We start from the raw sequence: 20,294 nt of genomic DNA on the forward strand, positions 1-20,294 counted from the left end.
CCCAGCAGCCCCAGCCAGCATGGCCAATGGCCAGGGATGATGGGAATTGTAGTCCAACACACACACACACACACACACACACACACACACTTTCTCAGCTTGGCTTCAAATTAGTGGGTTCAATCTGGCCACACGTCGCACCTTCCAGCCTGGAGAGGGTCGGATCCAGGGGGCCAAACTTAATAAAATATTGGGGGGGGGGAAGAGAGATAAACCCCACCCAGCATAATCGATTACATGGCACGGTGCACGCACTCACACTATCAACTTTGGGGGGCTGGGCCCCCTCACATATTTTATTGGGGGGCCGAAGACCCCTCGGCCCCTAGGAGTTGGCTCCTATGGTCAGATCTAAGTGGCTTTGTTTGTCCTTTGCCATCAAGGTGGCCAGCCGCCCAGCGGTCAGGACAAGATCTCCCCTCGGGTCCCCCCTTTTTTTTGGACGACGGGGAGGGCTGCTCTTCCAATATCCAACCCTGGGGGGGATCAGCAGCAGCAGCCCCGATATCAGCAACAGCATTCCACTCCCTCGGGGGAACGGAGCCATCTGGACTGCACCAACTCTGCTCTAAAAGGGGGAGGGGAGCGGGGAGGACAACAAGAGAGAATGTGGGTACCCAGCTAGACCTGCCTGCAGGGAGGAAGCTCTGAAACTGGGAGGGGTGGAACCGGTGCAAAACATTGCAAGCTCCTGACCCCCCTCTCCAGTTCCATTCCAAGCCCCCCCCCAACCCTCCTAAATTTGTACTGGTATAGGGGGTGGGGTAAGGGAGGGGAGGCTGGCGTCTCCCCTCCCCTCTCCTCTTTCCTACCTCTCCTCTCCTCTCCCTCCCTCCCGTCTTTCCTCGTCCTCCCCCCTCCTCCGAGGCCGAATGGTCTCGCCCTGGTGCTCTATTTAATCCCAGCTACTGCCGCATCCCTTCTCTCCCTCTTTAGTCAATACAGCAGCATCTATTTTGCCTGGCCCCTCGCTCGCTCGCCCGCCCGCCTCTCTCCGCGCCTGGGGTTTGTGCCACTGCGGTTTGGATCCAGAGAGAGAGCGAGACAGAGGGATCCACCGGGGAGAATTAAAGAGGCAGCGCGCCAGCGTTGATTTTCCCCCTTTTTCCCCCAGTGGGGAGGGGGAAGGACTTTAAGTTTGCTAGAAACCCAGGAAGAGGACGAATTCCCCTCCTCTCCCCCTTCGCCTTCCTGCCTTCCTCTTCCCTCTTCCTCCCCCTCCCTCCCCCCGAAGGCAACCACCGGGACCCCCCACCCTCCCCAAGATGCTCTCTCCGGCTTGCAACGTCTTAATCCTCCTGGGGTCTTTCCTGATCGCCGCCAGCCAAGGGAACCTGTCTCACGATCGTGAGTTTCTGCCTAGCAAGAGGCATCCTTTTTATTTTTTAAAAAAGGGGGGGGGGAGCGGATTGAGGATGTGGTGGTGGGCGATAAGGCATCGATGTGTATTATTGTGTTGGATATATATATATATTTTAAAGGCGCGGGGAGAGAAACAAAGGAAGGTCCGGGATGGCAAGGGTTAAACAGCCAAGAGGGTCTTTGGGGATCGCGTTCCGTGGCTCGGGGCTGCGGTGGGAACCTATAGATGCGCATCATATGTGCGGAATATTTTTATTTATTTATCGCGAAAGCGCCGCACCGTCCGTTGTGGCTTGTGGGGCTGCGGGATGTTTATTTTTTTTGTTTGTCACGGTGGGTTTCCGCGTTTAAGACAATCGAGGCTGCTGGTTTTCGCTATCCCACAAAAGACGGTCCCTCATCCTTTTCTGGGAGCGTGCGATAAAATGTGCCAGTCTCCCGACTCCAGTGTGCCAAAATGTGCCAATCGCCTGGCTCTTTCGAGAGAAGGGGTGCCCCCCCATCGAATGCAACCTGCCTGATTTCCTCCCTCCCTCCCTCTGTAAAAGGGATATTCTCGCACCATAAAAGCCAATCTCCTGGGATGAACGGATGGCCCGTTTAATAGGCGGCCCACCTGTTTTAAAAGGGCGTTGGAAGGGATGTCCCCATCCTTGTCCAATAACGGGGCAAGGCGGTTGGCCGGGACACCCTGGAAGCCAAAGGGGTCCCTACTCTGTTTTTCGAGGGTAGGGGAGAGAGAGAGAGAGAAGGGTGGCTGGGCGTTGGGTGGGGAATAAGAGGGGATGGCAGCCGCCCAGACTGCTGTGTTGATGTGTCTGGGGTGGGGTGGCAAAGCTGCAGGAACGCTGCCAGATCTAATGTATGCAAACACACCCACATTGGGAGTGAGCGGGCGCTTAAGAGCGGGGAGGGGCAGGTGGGTGGCGGAAGAAAGGAGGCGATGCTGGGTGGGTGGGTACTTCGCCTTGCCAGCAACATCAACAAGCCGAGTGGGGCTGGCTGCCTGGCTGGCTAGGGACGCTGCCGCAGCAACAGACGCAAGGCTGGCAAGGCGAGGGGCAGAGGGCGATGGCACCGGCTCCGCTAGCCTCCTCTTGCCAAGGCGGCGTGGGCTTGGCACCCGGCAGGGCCGCCTGCAGGTCGCGTCGCTGGCTTTGTTTGGGTGGGCGAGCAGCAGATTCTTGTGCAAGGAGGTGCCTGAGCCAATTTCTCCATTTATTTTTTTTTAATCACAACTACTACTCTGCCCCCTCCTTGAATTCTGGCCGCAGTGGCGTCCAAGGAGTTGGAAGCTCGGATATTGCAGTGATAGGGGACACTAGGGCGGGGGGGGGCCCGCCTGGGAGGGGCCAGGCAATAATAAATAAGAGCACATGGCTTCCATCCCACCCAGGCATCGATCGCGCCAGCCGCTCCTTCGCATCATCCGTGCATCTGGCAAAGTAGAGCCGTTGCCTTTGGAAGCTCCCGGGAAGGCAGTCGGTCTTGACTGGGCGGGGGCGGGAGCGCGGGGCGCTAACAAGGGCGTCTATCTATTGTCTTGTTGCCGTTCTGGGCAAAGGCAGCGATGGCATGTTGCAAAAGTAGGAGTGGGCATTAATGACCATAACAGTGGGACGTAGCAAAGGTGCATATGGCTTCAGTTGGGCGGTTTGTTGTTTTGTAACATTACAAGCATTTTTAAAAACAACAACAACAACACACACACACAAATAGACTGGCAGTGAAGGCCGAGGCAGAACAGTACGGAAGGTTGGAGGAAAAAATAATATTCCACATTGCAACAACTAGGCAGCTGGAGAGGAGGAGAGAATTGAGCTTCCCCTGTTGGATTCTGAGCTTGACCAACTTGGAAAAGATGAAGAGCTATTTCTGCAGGTTCTTTGCTGGCTGTGTGGGTCGGGTGGCGGGGGATGAAGTGTTCGAGGGGGTGGTCTTTAGGAGGGGCTGCCAGCTGCACACCCACACCCCATAAATGGGAGAGGAGAAGGCACTTCATTTGTGGTGCTGCTGTGCTGAGCGGAGGGTGTTGCGGTTATGTAGGTCAGAGAGGGAAGGCCTCCCCCCCCCACCTCTGAGTACATCCTTAATAGCTCCCTACTGGATTGGACTGTGGGGTGGGGTGGGGGGGCGTTAGGTTGCTAAAAGCGGGAGCATCTGGCCAGCCTGCACTCTGGGACTGCAGAAGAGAACAGCCTGCTTCTGCCGTTGACTGATTTAGGTGATGCAGAGTGCCCGTTCGATGCCAACCGTCCCCTTCTCTCTCCAGCTGGTTGGGATGGATTGCCATCCATCATCTGCCCAGCAGTATGCTAGAAATGCTGATGGCCTTCAAAAATCCATTTTTTAAGGGAGGGGTGTCGTGTTTGATGGGGCAGCTAGCAAGCCTACAATGTCCTTTTTGGGATGCAGTCCAAGATTTCCTGGCTGTGCGGGGCTCTTAGAGCTGTTCCTTGTTTTTGCTTCCCTCACCCTCCTCCCAGTACCTAATAAGAGTCCTGCTGGATTGGACCCAAGGCCTATCTAGTCCTGCAAACTATTGAGCCACAGTAGCCTATCAGATCCCTCTGAGATGCCTACCACCAACCTTCTCCTGCTGTTCTTCTCCAGGGACTGATCTTCAGAGGCAACGCTGCCTCTGGTCCTGGAGACAGGACACTGCCCCACCATGGCTAGTAGCCACTGGGAGCCTTACCCTCCATGCATGCATGCATCTAATCATCTTTTAAAGCCACTCAGGCCTGTTGTGGCCGTTGCCACATCTTGTTGCAGAAAGCTCCATAGTTGATCATAACTAGGTGTCTGCCTGCTAGCCCAAACCAGTCCATCTTTAAGCATTCTTGGCCTGCCAGCATAGGAAGCTGCTTTATAGACTCATAGAATTGCAGAGTTGGAAGGAACCCCGAGAGCAATCTAGTCCAACCCCCTGCAATGCCAGTATCTTTTGCCCAACATGGGGCTCAAACCCACAACCCTGAGAATAAGAGTCTCGTGCTCTACTGACTGAGCTATCCAGGAAGCTAATGAATCAGACCACTGGCCAATCTTGTTTAAGATTGTCAGGACAGACTGCTGTGAGTGCAGCTGAGTCCACTTTGCTGAATTAGGTTTGCGCAACAGGGAACCGACCCAACACAGAACACAGGGGTGGCCCACCAGCAGCTGAATAAAACTGTTCTGGGAAGCTAGTCTGGGACAAGGAAAGGGGGTGTAAGGGAGAGGAACATCTGGAAAGAATCAGTGTGTTGCTGGTGGACTCCATTTATCATGGGTGGGATCCTTTTTATGCATAGGACATGGGAGTATAGGAAGCTGCCTTACAGAGTCAAGTCACCAACTTGGTAGCTACGTATTGTCTACATCAGGGTTTCTCAAAAATGAATCTCCAGCTGCTTTTGGACCACAACTCCCACCATCCTTAGCTAGCAGGACCAGTGGTCAGGGATGATGGGAACTGTAGTCCAAAAACACCTGGAGACCTGAGTTTGGTCCACACCGACAGGCTGCTGCTCTCCAGGATTTCAGACTAGGGGACTCTCCTGTAGAATGGCATGGATTGAACTCAGGACCTTCTGTGTGCAAGGCACATGCCCTCCTACTGAGCTGGAGCCCTCAAGACTTGCTCTCACATCACACACAGAGGTTGCAAGTGGAGGTGGGGGATCTAACACCAGTGTTAGAATCTGTCACCTGACATGATTGACTCATGGTGCTTTATGGCAAGGGTTGCCCTCCAGGTGTGGTTAGACTCCAAGTCCCATCACCCATACTGGCTGAGGCTGATGGGAGCTGGAGTCCACACATGAAGGGTGACATGTTCCTCTCCCCTGATACAGAGGAAAGGATGGGTAGAAAAGAATAATAATATTCTGATCACAGGTAGTTATCTGGGCACATGTCACTATTGCATTCAAAAATATACAGTGATGGTATTAGTCCTTTAATCCTCACTGTTTTTGGAAACATGCAGAATGTACAACGTGGCCATTGGGAATTTTGTGTTGCATATGTATGTGTAAGTCTGAGGGCTGTATCTGCATTTGAACAGAGTAGACCCACTGAAATGAGTGGAGCCACGTTAATCATTTCCATTATTTTCAATATGTCTACTCTGAGTAGGAGTACCACTTAATCCACTGCAGGGCAAGGGGCATGAAAGTGCAATGCACAAAATGTAGGTCGACCCAATAATTTTAAGACTACCTTCAATACGATCTATACATGCCTACTCACAAGTAAGCCATGCTGGGCCCAGTGGGACTTAACTCCTAAACCAAGTGGGTACCGTTTTATAGCTTTAACATATTTAAAGCAGTTGACTAATGGAGAATGAAATATTTGCCCAAGTATATGTCAATCACCCCAGTTTCTTTTTCCTCATTAGTGGAAACACTAGGAAGTGGGCTCAGGGACATTCCTTACCGGATTGGTTTGGTTAAACGCTACCGGTGCATGAAATGCATTTATATAAAATCATAGAACTGTAGAGTTGGAAGGGATCTAGTCCAACCGCACAAATGTTACTGGTTATTCAAAACAGACCCCCCTTTGTCATTCCTTCCCAGCATGTTGCTCTTAGCAGTCATAGAACGAGCAGAAGTTAAACAGACCTGGCTTTCTGTGGTGTGGGACTGTAACAGAATGTCACCTGTTGATTTTCTGCCTGTTGTGCAGTTATTGTTTCCCGTCATCTGAGCTGAGGGAGCTTGAGACTGGAAGACAACTTGGCAACATCACTTGTTTAATTTCTACACATAGGAAAGTTGTTTCTGCCTTTTCAGTCTAACCTACCTCACAGGGTTGTTGGGGAGGACAACGTGAACCAACCGGAGCACCTTGGTGGAAAGGTGAACTTAAATGCCTTAGAGCTCTTGAATCCATCTTGCATCAAGGCCACTGGGCTTAGCTCTGTTCTTAAGCACAGATGAAGGCGGACTGATGGGTTGGGCCAAAGATCTTTCTAGCCGAGTCTCCTGTTTATCCCCCATGGCCAACCAGCTGCCTCTGGCAACCCCCCAGGGAAGACAATAGCAACCTGCCTCCCTTTCGGTAACACAGCAGATAGAGCTGGGCGAATCCATCAATTTTGGTTTTTCATTTTGCTGCAGTTCAGTCATTTCCACATCAGGTTGCGATTTCCCCTCCCCCCTTTTTCTTTAAAAAAGTTAGTTGTGAAAATTTAGCATTTTAGTGTGAATTTCTCCTAAGATACACACTTATTTATTTATTGGTATGCAATTTTGCCTAATATGTACAGTTTTTGCAAAGCATGTTTTCCCCTAATATAAAACATTTCCTTGCCATTGTCTTCATTAATATATGCACTGTAATGCACAAGTTGCTTTTGCACTTAGCCATAGAACAACACTGCAATATTTGCAGAAGCACAAATTTCAGAGGGTGCCTGGGTTTTGGTCCTCATTATCTTTTTGGGAAGTGAAAAATGAGGCAGGTTTGATTTCAACTGCCAATGGAATTGAATTTCCCCTCGTCGCTGTTTGGGGTGGAAGAGCCTAGTGCTCTCCAGGAGTGGTTGGACTGCAAGTCCCATCAGCCCTGGTCAGCATGGCCAGTGGCCGGGCATCATGGTAACTGGAGTCCAACCGCACCCTGAGGCCATCAGATTGCCTCTCCTGTTCCAGATAGCTTTTCCAGGCTAGATGGAAGGGTCTAGACTTCTGTCAAGCTGTGTCTCTCCCCACCCTCTGTAGCCGTTCTATACTGTGGAATGTTCCAGCAAGTTCCTCTTGGCACGTCTCCAAAAGCCTTCAGGGGGAAAAAATCCAAAAAACCTAGAACAAAACATCTAAACCACAGAGGCAGAAAACAAAGCACTGGAGCCAATGGGATTCTGAAGGGCTCTTGTCCTTTCTGTGGGAGAAAGAACAAGGTCACATTCAGTCTGTATTGATTCTAGGAGAAGGATCTGAAATGAGGGAGAGAATAGCGGCGACATGGGCTTGTTTCTTGGCTAGGTCCTGAGGTCGAGGGCAATTGTGGATGAGACAGGCCTAGGATAGCTCTGTCCTCCAAAAGAGGGCTGTCTCTTCCACCTCTATATCTATGTGCTGGGGCCATGCTTTCGAAATCAGTCTGCAGTGAATGCTAATTTATGGGGGGCGGGATGTCCCAACCCCTTTCCTGTTTGGTTGCTGCTTCTGCACCATTTTTAATTTGGAGGGGTGTGTGCATCTTCCAGGCAGTGTGATTCCAGCCAATCAGGGATCACAGTGTGATTCCAGCCAATTGGGGGCCATGCAGACTGCTGCTTCCGTACCATTTTACTTGGAGGGGTGTGTACATCTTCCAGGGTTGTGATTCCAGCCAAATGAGGATCGCAGTGTGATTTCAGCCAATCAGGGGCCACACCAACTGCTGCTTCCTCACCATTTTATTTTGAGGGGCGTGTGCATCTTCCAGGCAGTGTGATCTCAGCCAATCAGGGGCCACATGGGCAGCACCTGTGCTTCAATGCCCTGCTTACTGACACCAGGCAGCCCCCCACCAAATTGTTTTAGAAAAGTTTTCAGGGGACAGCATTTTCAACAAGTCTGTCCAGAGGACATGCAATTTAGCTGCCTTGATTTGTTTCAAAGTTTTTATCGATGATGCTGCTGTACTTAATGATGGTGGTTTTTATGCAGATTTATTTTTAATTGGTTTGTGGGGGTTTGTTTCCAGCCACGGTAGGTTGTATCTAATTAAGCTCAGAGTAGATTGATTGAAAATGGTGGGTTGAAGTTGGCCAACTTTCTGAAAGACAATGAGTGCACTTGGAGCAGGACTAACATTCAGTATATTTCACACGCCGCTTCAAGACCAAGTGGATCAAGCTATTTGCAAATATTCAAAATAAAATAAAATTATGCAGGACTACCAGTTGACTTTGGATATGTGATGAAGTCACATAGCCAGTTGAGAGAGAGAGGGGGGGGAGTGGTTCTTCCTGGGTTAACACTGCCCTTACTCTGAATGGGCCAGCGCTTACCCCTTTCCACAGCACCCCTTGAAAAACTGCTGAACAGGGGTTACTTTTCATGGCATATATAGCCCAGCTCTTGTCTCATCTCCACTGTCAGGTATGGATAAAGGCTGTGGACTTAGCAGCGAAGAGGTGCTTTCAGGACATCTCTTTTACTCTCTGTCAGGCTTGCTTATCAGGCTTCCGATGACTCCTTATTTGCCTCCCAACCCATATCGCTCCATTTGTCTCTCTCTCTTTGCTCCTTCTCTTGATCCATCTGCCTTTCCCATTAAGTCAGTACAGAGAGTGCCTCAATTAAGACAAGCTACCAAAGTTGCAAGAGGAGCAGCAGAAGGCTGTAAAGGGAGCCCAGAGGAAGGAGCAGCCAAGTTTTCCTTTTGCCAACGCCTGTGCCGCTAGGACTCCAATCCCGGGCTGCTCCTGGCCCCTTCCCAGTATTTAGCTTCCTTCCTTCCAGTTTCTAGACCTTTAAGTGCTTCAGAAAGCAGACCCCTCCTCCTTCCCCTTTCAGGGGTCAACTTTGAGAAGCTGGCCATACTTGCTGGGAGTTGTAGTTCAGCAATGCCTGGCAGACTGAAGATTCCCCATACCTGATTTAGAACACAGAATCATAGGAGCTGGAAGAGGACCTCAAGAGTCATCTAGTCTAACCCCCTGCAATGCAGGAATCGCAGCACATCCCAAAACATGTAAAACCAATCGCATACCCTTGCAGTTCCAAATTTCAAGGTAGCTGCAGCCAGTATCTATCAGCCATCAGGTAAAAAGAACTGTCTTTAAATCCCCCACTCCCAAAAGTCCATACATTTGCTCTTTTGATTGTCCAAAAATGGGTATCTGAAGCCCCGACTCCTTGCAATGCCCTATCCCTGCTGATGGGCCTGAGCAAACATGCCCCTTTCTTCCTGCTGCAAATGTAGCTGGAATTTGTGCATCTTGCAGTGGCCAAATTGCTTATGAACTCCACCCTTCCGGCACTTCAGTATTCAGCGCGGTTTAGCAGGTGGGTCTGAAAACGGTCGGCTGCTCTGTTACCCACTTAACCCTCCAGACAGAAGAGTGTTTTTCAGCAATTGTATGACAATGTCAAGCCGCACACCACACAACAAGCCAACCTTTAATGAAATGATGCAGAGCAAATATCACTGGGATCAAGGAATCTGCAACGACAGCCCTCTCTTCTACCCGGCTTTCCACCCCCTCATCCCCTGCCTTTCCACAAACCATTGCAAAGCAAAGTTGCTGTTTGGCAGTGACAGTCTGGCTCAGAGCCTGCCGGTTCTGAACGTCTGGGAGTGGTGACATTTCTTAATGTCTACCCGGACACTGAGGTCCAGCGCCGAGGGCCTTCTGGCGGTTCCCTCACTGCGAGAAGCTAAGTTACAGGGAACCAGGCAGAGGTCTTCTCGGCAGTGGTGCCCGCCCTGTGGAACGCCCTCCCACCAGATGTCAAAGAGAACAACAACTACCAGACTTTTGGAAGACATCTGAAGGCAGCCCTGTTTAGGGAAGCTTTTAATGTTTGATGCATTACTGTATTTTAATATTTTGTTGGAAGCTGCCCAGAGTGGCTGGGGAAGCCCAGCCAGATGGGTGGGGTATAAATAATTATTATTATTATTATTATTATTATTATTATTATTATTATTATTATTCAGATAGTCTTGCTCTCTTTTTAAAAATTACCTCCAAATTCCAAGTGAGAAAATAGGAAGAGAATCCCTGCTGGATGAGGCCAAAGGGGCCATCTAGTCCAGCATCCTGTTCTCACAGTGGCCAACCAGATGCCTATTTGAGAAGCCCACAAGTGGGACCAGGGTGCAACAGCAACTCTCCCCTCCTGCAGTTTCCAGCAAGTGCATACCAGAGCATACCCTCCAACATTTCTCCAAAACAGGAACGTCCTATTCCATAATAACCATAGTAGTATTAGTGGTAATGGTAGTAGTAGTAATTTTATTATTTATGCCCTGTCCACCTGATTGGGTTGCCCCAGCCACTCAGGGTGGCTTCCAACATATATAAAAACATAATTAAACTTTTTTTTTTAAAAAAAACCCTTCCCTATACAGGGCTGCCTTCAGATGTCTTCTAAAGGTTGTTTAGAAGTTACTCATCTCCTTGGCTCAGGAGTTGCATAACCCCATACTCTTCAACTTTTATTTCTCTGATTAAAATAGGGACATGCTAAGTAAAAGCCAGATATTCCAGGATCAAATTGGGAGGGCTGCTGTAAATCTGGGACTGTCCCTGGAAAACAGGGGCACTTGGAGGATCTGTTCAGAGGCCTGCTGCCTTCAACCATGGAGGCTGGGCATAGCCATTGTGATGTGTGCAGAAGCAGTAGGACAAACTAAAGAAAGTCCTTCTTCACACAGTTGAATTATGGAATGTGGTCCCACAAGGTGTGCTGATGGCTGCTAATTTGGAGGATTTGACCAATTCATGGAGAATGAGGCTATGAGGCTCTACCTTCACTGTCAGAGGCAGCATGGCTCTGAATATCTCTTGCTGGGAATTAAGGGGAGAGTTACTGTTGGGCTTAGGCCCTGCTTGTGGGCTTCCCATTGGGGCCTCTACTTGGCCACTGCGAGAGCGGGATGCTGGACCAGATGGGCCTTCAGACTGATCCATCAGCCAGGTCCTCCTTACATTCTTACAGACCCTGATAGATGGCCACCCAACCTCTGCTTATAAACCTCCATTGAAAGAGAGTCCAGCACCTTTCGAGGGAGTCTGTTCCACTGCCCAGCAGCTCTCTAAACACCGATCTCTTAATAGCGGTGCTGTGTGAAGGGGCACAGTCCTCTGAGAGAGGAAAACACTGCCCAATTCCCCTTTAAATGCAGACCTGTGACTTAGACTTCATTACCATAAGGCGGAGAGAGGGCAGTGGATTAAATCAAGACTTTGAATTCGCAGGTACACCCCTCCTCTCCCCATCATGACCCCCTGCTGGCTAATGTATTTTCTGCTCTTGATGAGATTTAAGCTGTCAGTTTTGCAAAGCGGAATGGGCAAAGGAGATGAGGTGAGGGGGGCGGGCAGCTCCCTCGCCGGCCCCTAAACCCACGTTCCTCCAGGGGCATCAGCCTGCATCAGGCAAGCAAAGGGGAGAGAGAGAGAGCGGACTGTGAGCGGTATGGCTGGATCTCTGCGTGTTTTTTAGTTTAGAGAGAAGGCAGGTCAGAGGAGACCTGGTCGAGCTGTGTAAAATGGAATGGAGGAAAACAAACAGGGGGAAGTTTCTCCTGCTTTCTTTCGTCATGCTAGAACTCGGGGCCATCCAACGAAGCTGAACATTTGAAGATTCAGGACTGAGGGAGAATTTGCTTCAGACGTTGCAAAGAGGAAACTGTACAGTTTGTTCCCATGATGTATATTGATGACTTTAAACGGGGGCTGTGCCAATTTGTTGGAGGTCAATGGCTACTAGCCACAGGATGGCTACATTTTATTTGAGCTGTTGGAGGAAATATGCATCTAAATACAGTGGTACCTCAGGTTAAGGACTTAATTCGTTCTCGAGGTCTGTTCTGAACCTGAAACTGTTCTTAGCCTGAGGTAACACTTTAGCTAATGAGGCCTCCCGCTGCCGCCATGCAATTTCTGTTCTCATCCTGAAGCGAAGTTCTTAACCCAAGGTATTATTTCTGGGTTAGCAGAGTCTGTAACCTGAAACGTCTGTAACCTGAAGCTTCTGTAACCAGAGGTACCACTGTACCAGTATCTGGTTAGCCAGATTGATTCGTATGTTGTCGGTGGATTCTTCTTGTTGTCTTGTTGGGCTGTGTATGTGATAAAGGGGAACCATACCGGGGTGAAGGCGTCGTCTTCTATTTGTCCCCAGGTCAGGTTCAGGTTATTGGTTAGTTTTTTCTAATAAGGCTGTTTCCCATACTATTTGGTACCATTGGTCCATGCTTACTCCTGACAGGTCTCTCCAGTGTCTGGCTTTGATGCTTCTGGCTACTGAGAGTAGGTGGGTTGTGAGCTCTCAAAAACAATTTTCACTACAGCCAATCAAAGACAACCAACCACACCCTAGGCTACCTCCAGCCTCTCTCACCATCCAAGAAATACAACAAGTGAATAGTAAGAGAACACACACAAATGACACTGACACAAAACCCCACACATACACTAAGTAGAAGAATAGAAGCATTGCCACCCGACCCCACCCTACTCACCATTCCCCTCCCCCCTTTCCCCTCTTTTCTTCCTAACCTAACACTGTGTGTAACACTGATGTCTCACCACAAATGAAACTGATCTGTAGAAAACACACCTTGAAAAAGGAGACAATGCACATGTTTTTGTAAACTAAGAAATCTTGAATAAAAATATATTTTAAAAAATAAAAATAAACAGCAGTATCTGGGAATCTTAAGTGGGGAGAGTGGTTTTGCACTCAGGCTAACCTTATGGGCTTCCCATGGACATCTGGCTGACTTCTGCAAGAGCAGTGGGCTGGATTAGATGGGCAGTGCTGTTAGGTTCTTCTACCTTCCAGATCTTCTTCCATTTTGTGGGAAGGATTTCAGACCCTCCAAGTGCCCCTATTATCCAGGGACAGTCCTGGATTCACAGCAGCTGTCGTGGTTTCTGATCTGATCCCAGAATGTCCCGCTTTTCCTTAGGACATGCCTATTTTCATTGGAGAAATGTTGGAAGGTGTGGAGTTATCCGACCCCCAAGCCATAATGTTTAATGTTTTATTAGGTTTTTATATATGTTGGAAGCCGCCCAGAGTGGCTGAGGAAACCCAGTCAGATGGACAGGGTATAGATAATAACATTATTGTTACTATTGTTATTGTTATTGTTATTGAATAGGATATCCCTATTTTCATTGGAGAAATGTTGGAGGGTATGGGATTTTCATTGCCCAAATGTTGATTTTTATCTTTGTATGGAATGAGTTACATTTATAATGTTCCCTTCCTCTAAGAAGAACAGAGTGGGTTTTAAGCCTCAATACAACCTTGTGAGGTAGGTTAATTGGAGACCAATGGTTCAGTCTGGCAGCTTGTTGCATCTCTGAATGGAGTTGGATCAGGTTCAGAGACCCTCTGTTCACTTGTGATTAATTATTTTTATTTAGGAAGATCCATAGAGTGCTAAATCAAAAACTAAAATCTCTAAACAGTTTATGTAAAATGGTGTATGTTTTTCATTAGAAGTAGCAAATCGAAGGAAACCTTCAAAAAGCAGAGAGCAGACTAACGTGATCAACATGTAGATAAAATCAATGGATTTTAAAAACAGACAAATGTCTGAGTAGGCTTACCTAAACAAGAAGTTTTCAGCAGACCTTGGAAACAGCCAAGTGAAGGCACCTGCCTAAGTCAATAGGCGATGAGTTCCAGTGAGAGTCCATAGCTGCTGCTTGCCATGCTAAAATATTGATTTATTGTTAATGCAAAATGAACATTATATGGCGCTTGTGAAAGTGCCAGTTCCACGGAGTGAAGCGGTCCAAGTGGGTGCACGTAGGGAAAGATGATTGTTCAAGTAAACTGGCCCTAAGCTGTTGTGGGTTTTGTATATTTAATAGTGACACTTTGAATATGGCCAGGGAACAAATTGGCAGCCAGCGCAGATCTCTGAGCACAAGAGGAATATGCTGCCACAATCTCCCTTCTGTCAGCAATCACGCTGCAGCATTCTACACTATATATCTATTTTATTTTAAGGTACTTATGCAGCAGTTATCTGGCAAGCCTCACAAAGCAGCTGTTTAATGCTATCTCCCATCAGCTTTATGGCTAGGGGGAACATTTAAACTTGAGTTTCTCGCAGGCAAACTAAACGCTTTGGCCGCTGCATCGCACCATAGCTCAGGGGCAGAGCATCTGCTTATGCGGAAGGTTCCGGGTTCAACCCCTGCCATCGCAAGGTAGAGCTGGAAAGGATTCATGCCTGGAGAGCTGCTGCTGCTGCCAGTCTGTGTAGACAGTACTGAGCTAGATGGAGCAATGCTCTGACTCTGTATAAGGCAGCTTCCTAGGTCCTTACCAGCTGTCCTGTTGCGTCACTTCCTCCTCCACTTGCACCCACATGCCTGGAAGGGGGAGAAAATGCTTGCAGGAAAGTATCCTGCAGCATTCTTGATACTGTGCAAGCCTCTCTAGAATCATGAGATCTAGAAGCATAAAAAAAAGGCTAAGGAAAAGAATTCTGCACCAAACATTCTGCACCAAACAGCATATTCTTCATGGCTTCTGGGAAGGACATCAACTTTTTTCTTTTCACCTTTACACAGGGGCAAAAAACCTGAGCTTCTCCAATTCTGGCTCAGCAGATTATGGCCAATCTTCTGTCTATTCTCTCCTCCCCCCCCCCCACCCTCTTTTTCAGTAGCAGCAAATCTCTATGTGGCTGGCTGGCAGCCACTGTGGGGAGCCTGACATGCAGTTAGCTGCTCATATTGAGGCTTTTGCAAAAGAGCTGTTATTCCATCAACAACACAGCAGCGTGGTAGATCTCTGGAGCAAGGATGGAGAGCATCCCTGTAGACATTTCTAAGAAATGGTTTTCTGGAATGAGAGGCCTATGTGGTGTATGTTTTGCTCTCTCCTTGTGCTTGGGTGGGCCTGCTGTGATAGAAGCTCCCACACCCGCAGCCCACAAATTCATACATTGCGTTCTCTTGCTCAAAAAAAGGAAAATGGTAGACTCATTTAGTGGTTAGGCGAATGGTGATGGTGAATTTTGTACTGCCTGTGGGCTGGCTTCTGTGCCTTCCCCCTTACCTGCTAAACCTGGCGATCTGTCAGTGAAAAGATTATTGTATAAAGCTACTCACAAGCTGTTGGTATTCTTGCTGCAATTAAACTGCAGAGCGTGTTACTTTGCTGTTTCAACCTGGGCAGAGTTAAAGGGCGGAATCTGCTCCCACAAAAGGCAGTGATGGCCGTAAACTTTGATGGCTTCAAAAAAGGATTAGACAAAACCACGGAGGGCCGGACTATCAGTGGCTACTAGCCACAATGCCTATGTTCTCCCTCCACTGTCGGAGACATTCTGCCTCTGAATAGCGGACGCTGGGAATCAAAGTGGGGAGATTTTCTGCTGTGCTCAGGTCTTCCTATTGCGCACTTCCAAGAGGCATCTTCTTGGCCACTCTGAAAACAGGATGCTGGACTAGATGGGCCTTTGGCCTGATCCAGCAGCCAGGCTCTTCTTAATCATCTTATTTGTAGTGGAAGGTGAACTCATCCAAATCCACTGCAGTTTTAAGCTGGAGTAAACTGGATCAGTTTCCTTTGCCTGTTTAGAAAATTGATCCAAACTCTGGGTTGGGTCTGTAGACCTTGCAATGGCCTTGTCACCATCCCCATGACATCATCATTATGAGTCACCACCCACAGTCTTTGACAGGGGCATTTGCACAGCAAACACTGCCTTCCTTGTTGCCCACCGCTCTGCCCAACATTCTGTAGTTGAGTAGGGCATAAAATACACAGGAAAGGGGTCCTTCGTTCCTTGTGGGAACACTGCAGAACTGGCTGAGGCCTTGGAGAACAGTTCCCAGGACCTCTGGGTTCTACAGCAAGCTTATAATGGCATTCCTAGATGCAGTGCTTGAGAACGACGTGTGGGAGGCCAGCAAGAAGCATTTTTATTTATTTATTGCTAAATAGCAGGCCCAAGCTAGCTGAAAGTGACCAGTCAGCTATCTTGGTAAGTCTCATTAGCATCAACAGGAAATCACCATGTTCCGAAAAGGAAAACAATCTCTCCCCAACCATGTTCACAGGGTATGTCTGCCTTCTTGTACCAGAGTCTAGGCATCACTCTGGATTTGGGGTCTTTGGGAAGCACTGAGATATTTTGGGTGGTAATGAAAGGCAAGGTTCTCCGGCTCATAGTGTGGTGTGTCCTGGAGGAGAGACAGGGTGGGTTTGAGAGAGCTAGCGTACAAGCATTTGTGGATTTGCTTGATGCTGAGCAGCACACAAGCGTATTGATATCATTGTGTCTCAGGTGACTGGGTTGTTTTGCCTGTGGTTTACGGCGCACTAGGGACAAGCGGATTACTTCCACCCCGTTTAGTTTAATGTTTCTCCGGTACACTGTGCCATGTGTGCCACTCCTTTGTGGAATGCCCATTTTAACGAGGAGAGTTTCAGCCATGTAATTCCAGAAATTGAGCATGTGCAGTTGGCCTTGGCTCCCAGTTCATTCATTTCCTGCACACCACACACGCGCACAAAAAGAATCTGGATGCAGTCATGCGGGCCATCACACCAAGGCTGGTTTTCTTTTGAAATCAGCACATGTGTGTTTGTGTGTGTGTGCAGCAAGACATGCCAGAACCAAATGCTGTAGCAGGCTACACCTGAAAACTCTCTGCACAAAATCCAGAAGTTAAATAAACGAGGCAATGGAAGACAATAGAAGATTCCTACTAGAGCCAAAAAAATATTGAAACAATTTCTGCAATTTTCTTTGCCAAATGTTCTCCATCATTCTTTGTGGGGACTGGTTCCCCCATCCCCTACAGTGCCTTGGAATGCTGCTAGGCCCAGAGCATTGTGGGGGATGCAAAATGGCAGCCAGTCCTCAGCCAACACAGTTGCTGTTTCCACTATTCAAAAACCCAACAACCGACCTGGCGGGGGGGGGGGAGACCCAATGTGTGGCAAAGTGGTTAGAATGCTTTGATTAGGATCTTGGAGGCCAGGGTTTCAATTTCCACTCGTTCATTTGTCGCACTGGGTGACCTTCGGCTAGTCACAGCCTCTCCTTCTCAGCCCAGCCTGAGATGAACCAATGCAGCTAAAAGCAAAATCCAAGGCAAATTTGTAGGGATTTTTTTGTGTGTGTGAGTGAAAACATACATGCTTTTGGATGTTTGGCATGTGTCTAAACACACCTGGGCTCTAAACCTGGGGGCAGAGCCTGCTTGGCTCAGACATGGCTCATTCCAAGTGGAAGTGCAATTTTGCTGGCTCCAGGCATTGCTTCCCTATCCTAGCTTGGAGTAATGACAGTCCGCTGAGATCTCCCCCCGCCCTTTCCCTGGAGTCATCAGTTTCCCAGCAGAACTTGTTTGCTGAAGAGATTGAGTTTTGTAGCGGCAGAACCTACACGCTCTGCCATTCATAGCTCTGCTGACGTTCACATTCCCTGGATGGATAGGCGGGTGGATGAAGCAGCTGCTTTTATTTCCAGCCTGTCTCCCCCCACAAAAAAATTGAAATCCCTCCATGATTGAGTGATTGCACTGAAATATATTTTCCAGTCTTTTTCTGAGACAAATCACACAACCGTTGTGACTTAACTTTCGGACTCCATTTGCAAATGCATGGTGGTGTAGCAACATAGGGAGCTGCCTTATACAGAGTTGGACCATTGGTCCATTTGGCGCAGTATGGTCTACACTGACTGGCAGCAGCTCTCCAAGGTTTGCGGGAGAGGCCATTCCCAGCTCTACCTGGAGATGCCAGGGGTTGAATTTGATCCTGGGACCTTCTACATGGAAGGCAGAGGCTCTTCCACCCAGCTAAGACCATTCCCCAAATAGGTTTCTGGCCCTCATGGTTCTGAATAAAGGACTGTATTGAATAGGAAGGTGTCAGGGCTGGTTCAGTTGCAAGTCAACACGGTGACTCAGAAATGAGCAGCAAAGTTCATTCTTTATTCAGGGAAATGGAATACAAACAGAGAAACTCAAGGTGAGACTGGCCCCAATGAAGAAGTTGCCAGAACTTATGGTCTAGGCCTCCCACTTCCCTCTAAGCCTCCTCCCCACCCGGCTGTTTTCCCTGTAGTTGTAAACTCCACCAGGTGGGGCCCCCTGAGACCTCTGGGCTTATTGTTCTGCTACATGCAAAAGTCTGAGGCTTTGGAGACAAGGGGGGGGGCAGGGCTGAATACTGTAGGACCAGCAGACTCCTGTGAATCTGTTGCAGCCTCGGTCCCTACCTCCTCCTCAGCAGCCTGTCCTTTGTCCACAGTGCTTTCTGCCCCTTCTTCCTCTCTCTCACCAAAGCCTTTTGCTTCTTCAGCATCCAACTATTCTGCTTCCCTTTCATTCTCTGACCTGTTTTCCATGTCCCACCACCCTCTCCCTGGCTCAGAACCTTCTTCTGCTGAGGCTTCCCTAGGGGATTCTCATTGTCCAGCCAGTGCCTGACAGAATGTAGACCTTCTACTGAGTCACATCATTGGTCCATATGGTTCAGTATGGCCTATGCTGACTGACAGCAGTTCTCCAACCCTGGAGGCAGGGTTGGGGGGTCCTACCAGGAGATGCAAGGGATTAAACTTGGGATCTTCTGCCTGCAAACCAAATGCTCTCCCACTGATCTACAATCTACTCCCCTGAACTTCAGGGATCAAGCACCGCCACAGGCAGAGAGGCTGGGTGCTGGATTGCTTTTTTCCAGAGGCATGGCAGGTGCTATGACAGAGCTGTTGTCGTCTGTGGAGTACACACACATATTTATCGCCTGTGGTCAAAATATATATATGTGAAGGTTTCTTTTTTTTAAAAAAAACCTTTACAAAAACAGTTATTTGACCAGTGAGGGTAGCAGGAGAAAACAAAACAAAGAGTCTGCAGACTGACACTAACAATGGATTTATTGCACCACACTTGGTCTCTACTCAAAGATTTCAGACGTCACCTCCAGAATATTGTAGAGCCAGGAAAAGCAGGAACTAAGCTGCCTTCACACTGTACGTTTAAAGCACAATTGTGCCACTTTAAACAGTTGTGGCTTCCCCCCAAAGGATCCTGGGAGCTGCAGTTTGTTAAGGGTGCTGAGCATTGTGAGGAAACCCCTGTTCCTCTGCCAGAGTTACAATTTCCAGAGTGAATCCCTATTCACAGGGAACTCTGGGAACTGTAGCTCTGTGAGGTGAATAAAGGTCTCCTTAATAACTCCCAGTACCCTTAATAAATGACAGTTCCCAGAATGATTTGGGGGAAGCCATGACTGTTTAAATTGGTATCATAGTGCTTTAAATGTGGTACCACAGTGCTTTAAATGTATGGTGAGGTTATGGCCCAAATTGATGGTGTCGGAGTGTGTGTGTAAAATCTGAGGACAGGGTGGGGCAGGGCCTTCTGACTAATACATTTGCTGCTCCAGTGCCTCTTGCATGTGCTACTTACCAGAGCTTCTGAGCTGTGAGAGACAGAAGTGGTAGCAACCCAGTGAGTAAGCTCTGACCTCCAAGGACCTAATGTTTGAGCTACTTCAATGGGCCAGTTCCAGGCCAGGAGATTCAGCTGCAGATTCAGCTTTTGCGACACTGGAAAGTGTGGGGAGGAAACATGTACCTTTGCCCTGCCTTAATCCCTCTTGTCTATTTTATGGTGTGTAAAATGTGTTGGGCTGACTCCAGCCAAGGCTTGCTCTGAGTAGATCCATTGGGAGTGATGGGTGGGGAGTGGGTCTCCTCTGAGTAGGACCAGCGTGGGATGTAACCCAGCTGCCTCGAGAAATTCAGTTGGCAGGCATGGTATAAATATGCCACATAAGTTTTTAAAAAATAATGTGGGGCATTGCAGTTTAGTGGGAAAGAAGTCTGAGTATTGTGGTGTAGGCAATGATGGCTGCTGCATAGCAAAAGCCAGTATGGTGTAGTAGTTAGAGTGCTGGATTAGGACCTGGGAGACTAGGGTTCAAATCTCTATTTGGTCATGAAGCTCATTGGGTGACCGTAGGCCAGTTGCTGCCTCTCAGCCTGACCTGGGTAAAGGTAAAGGGACTCCTGACCATTAGGTCCAGTCGTAGCCGACTCTGGGGTTGCGGCGCTCATCTCGCTTTATTGGCCGAGGGAGCTGGCGTACAGCTTCCAGGTCATGTGGCCAGCATGACTAAGCCACTTCTGGCAAACCAGAGCAGCGCATGGAAACGCCATTTACCTTCCCGCCGGAGCGGTACCTATTTATCTACTTGCACTTGACGTGCTTTCGAACTGCTAGG

At 48.6% G+C, this 20,294-nt stretch overlaps 1 protein-coding gene across 3 annotated transcripts in view; it reads left to right on the top strand.

Moving 5' to 3' along the window:
- Positions 1-887: 887 nt before the first annotated feature.
- CADM3 (cell adhesion molecule 3) overlaps positions 888-20,294 on the top strand; it is a 94,254-nt gene continuing 74,847 nt past the window's right edge. For 2 of the 3 annotated variants that reach the window (XM_053369843.1, XM_053369845.1), the window contains exon 1: positions 888-1,347. In XM_053369843.1, coding sequence (XP_053225818.1) covers positions 1,266-1,347 — 82 coding nt within the window. In that variant the 5' untranslated portion in view covers positions 888-1,265. The remainder of the gene's footprint in view (positions 1,348-20,294) is intronic. The other variant, XM_053369844.1, reaches the window with a different exon arrangement.

This window comes from Podarcis raffonei, chromosome 16 (genome assembly GCF_027172205.1).
Source record: "Podarcis raffonei isolate rPodRaf1 chromosome 16, rPodRaf1.pri, whole genome shotgun sequence".
Classification (NCBI taxonomy): Eukaryota; Metazoa; Chordata; class Lepidosauria; order Squamata; family Lacertidae; genus Podarcis; species Podarcis raffonei.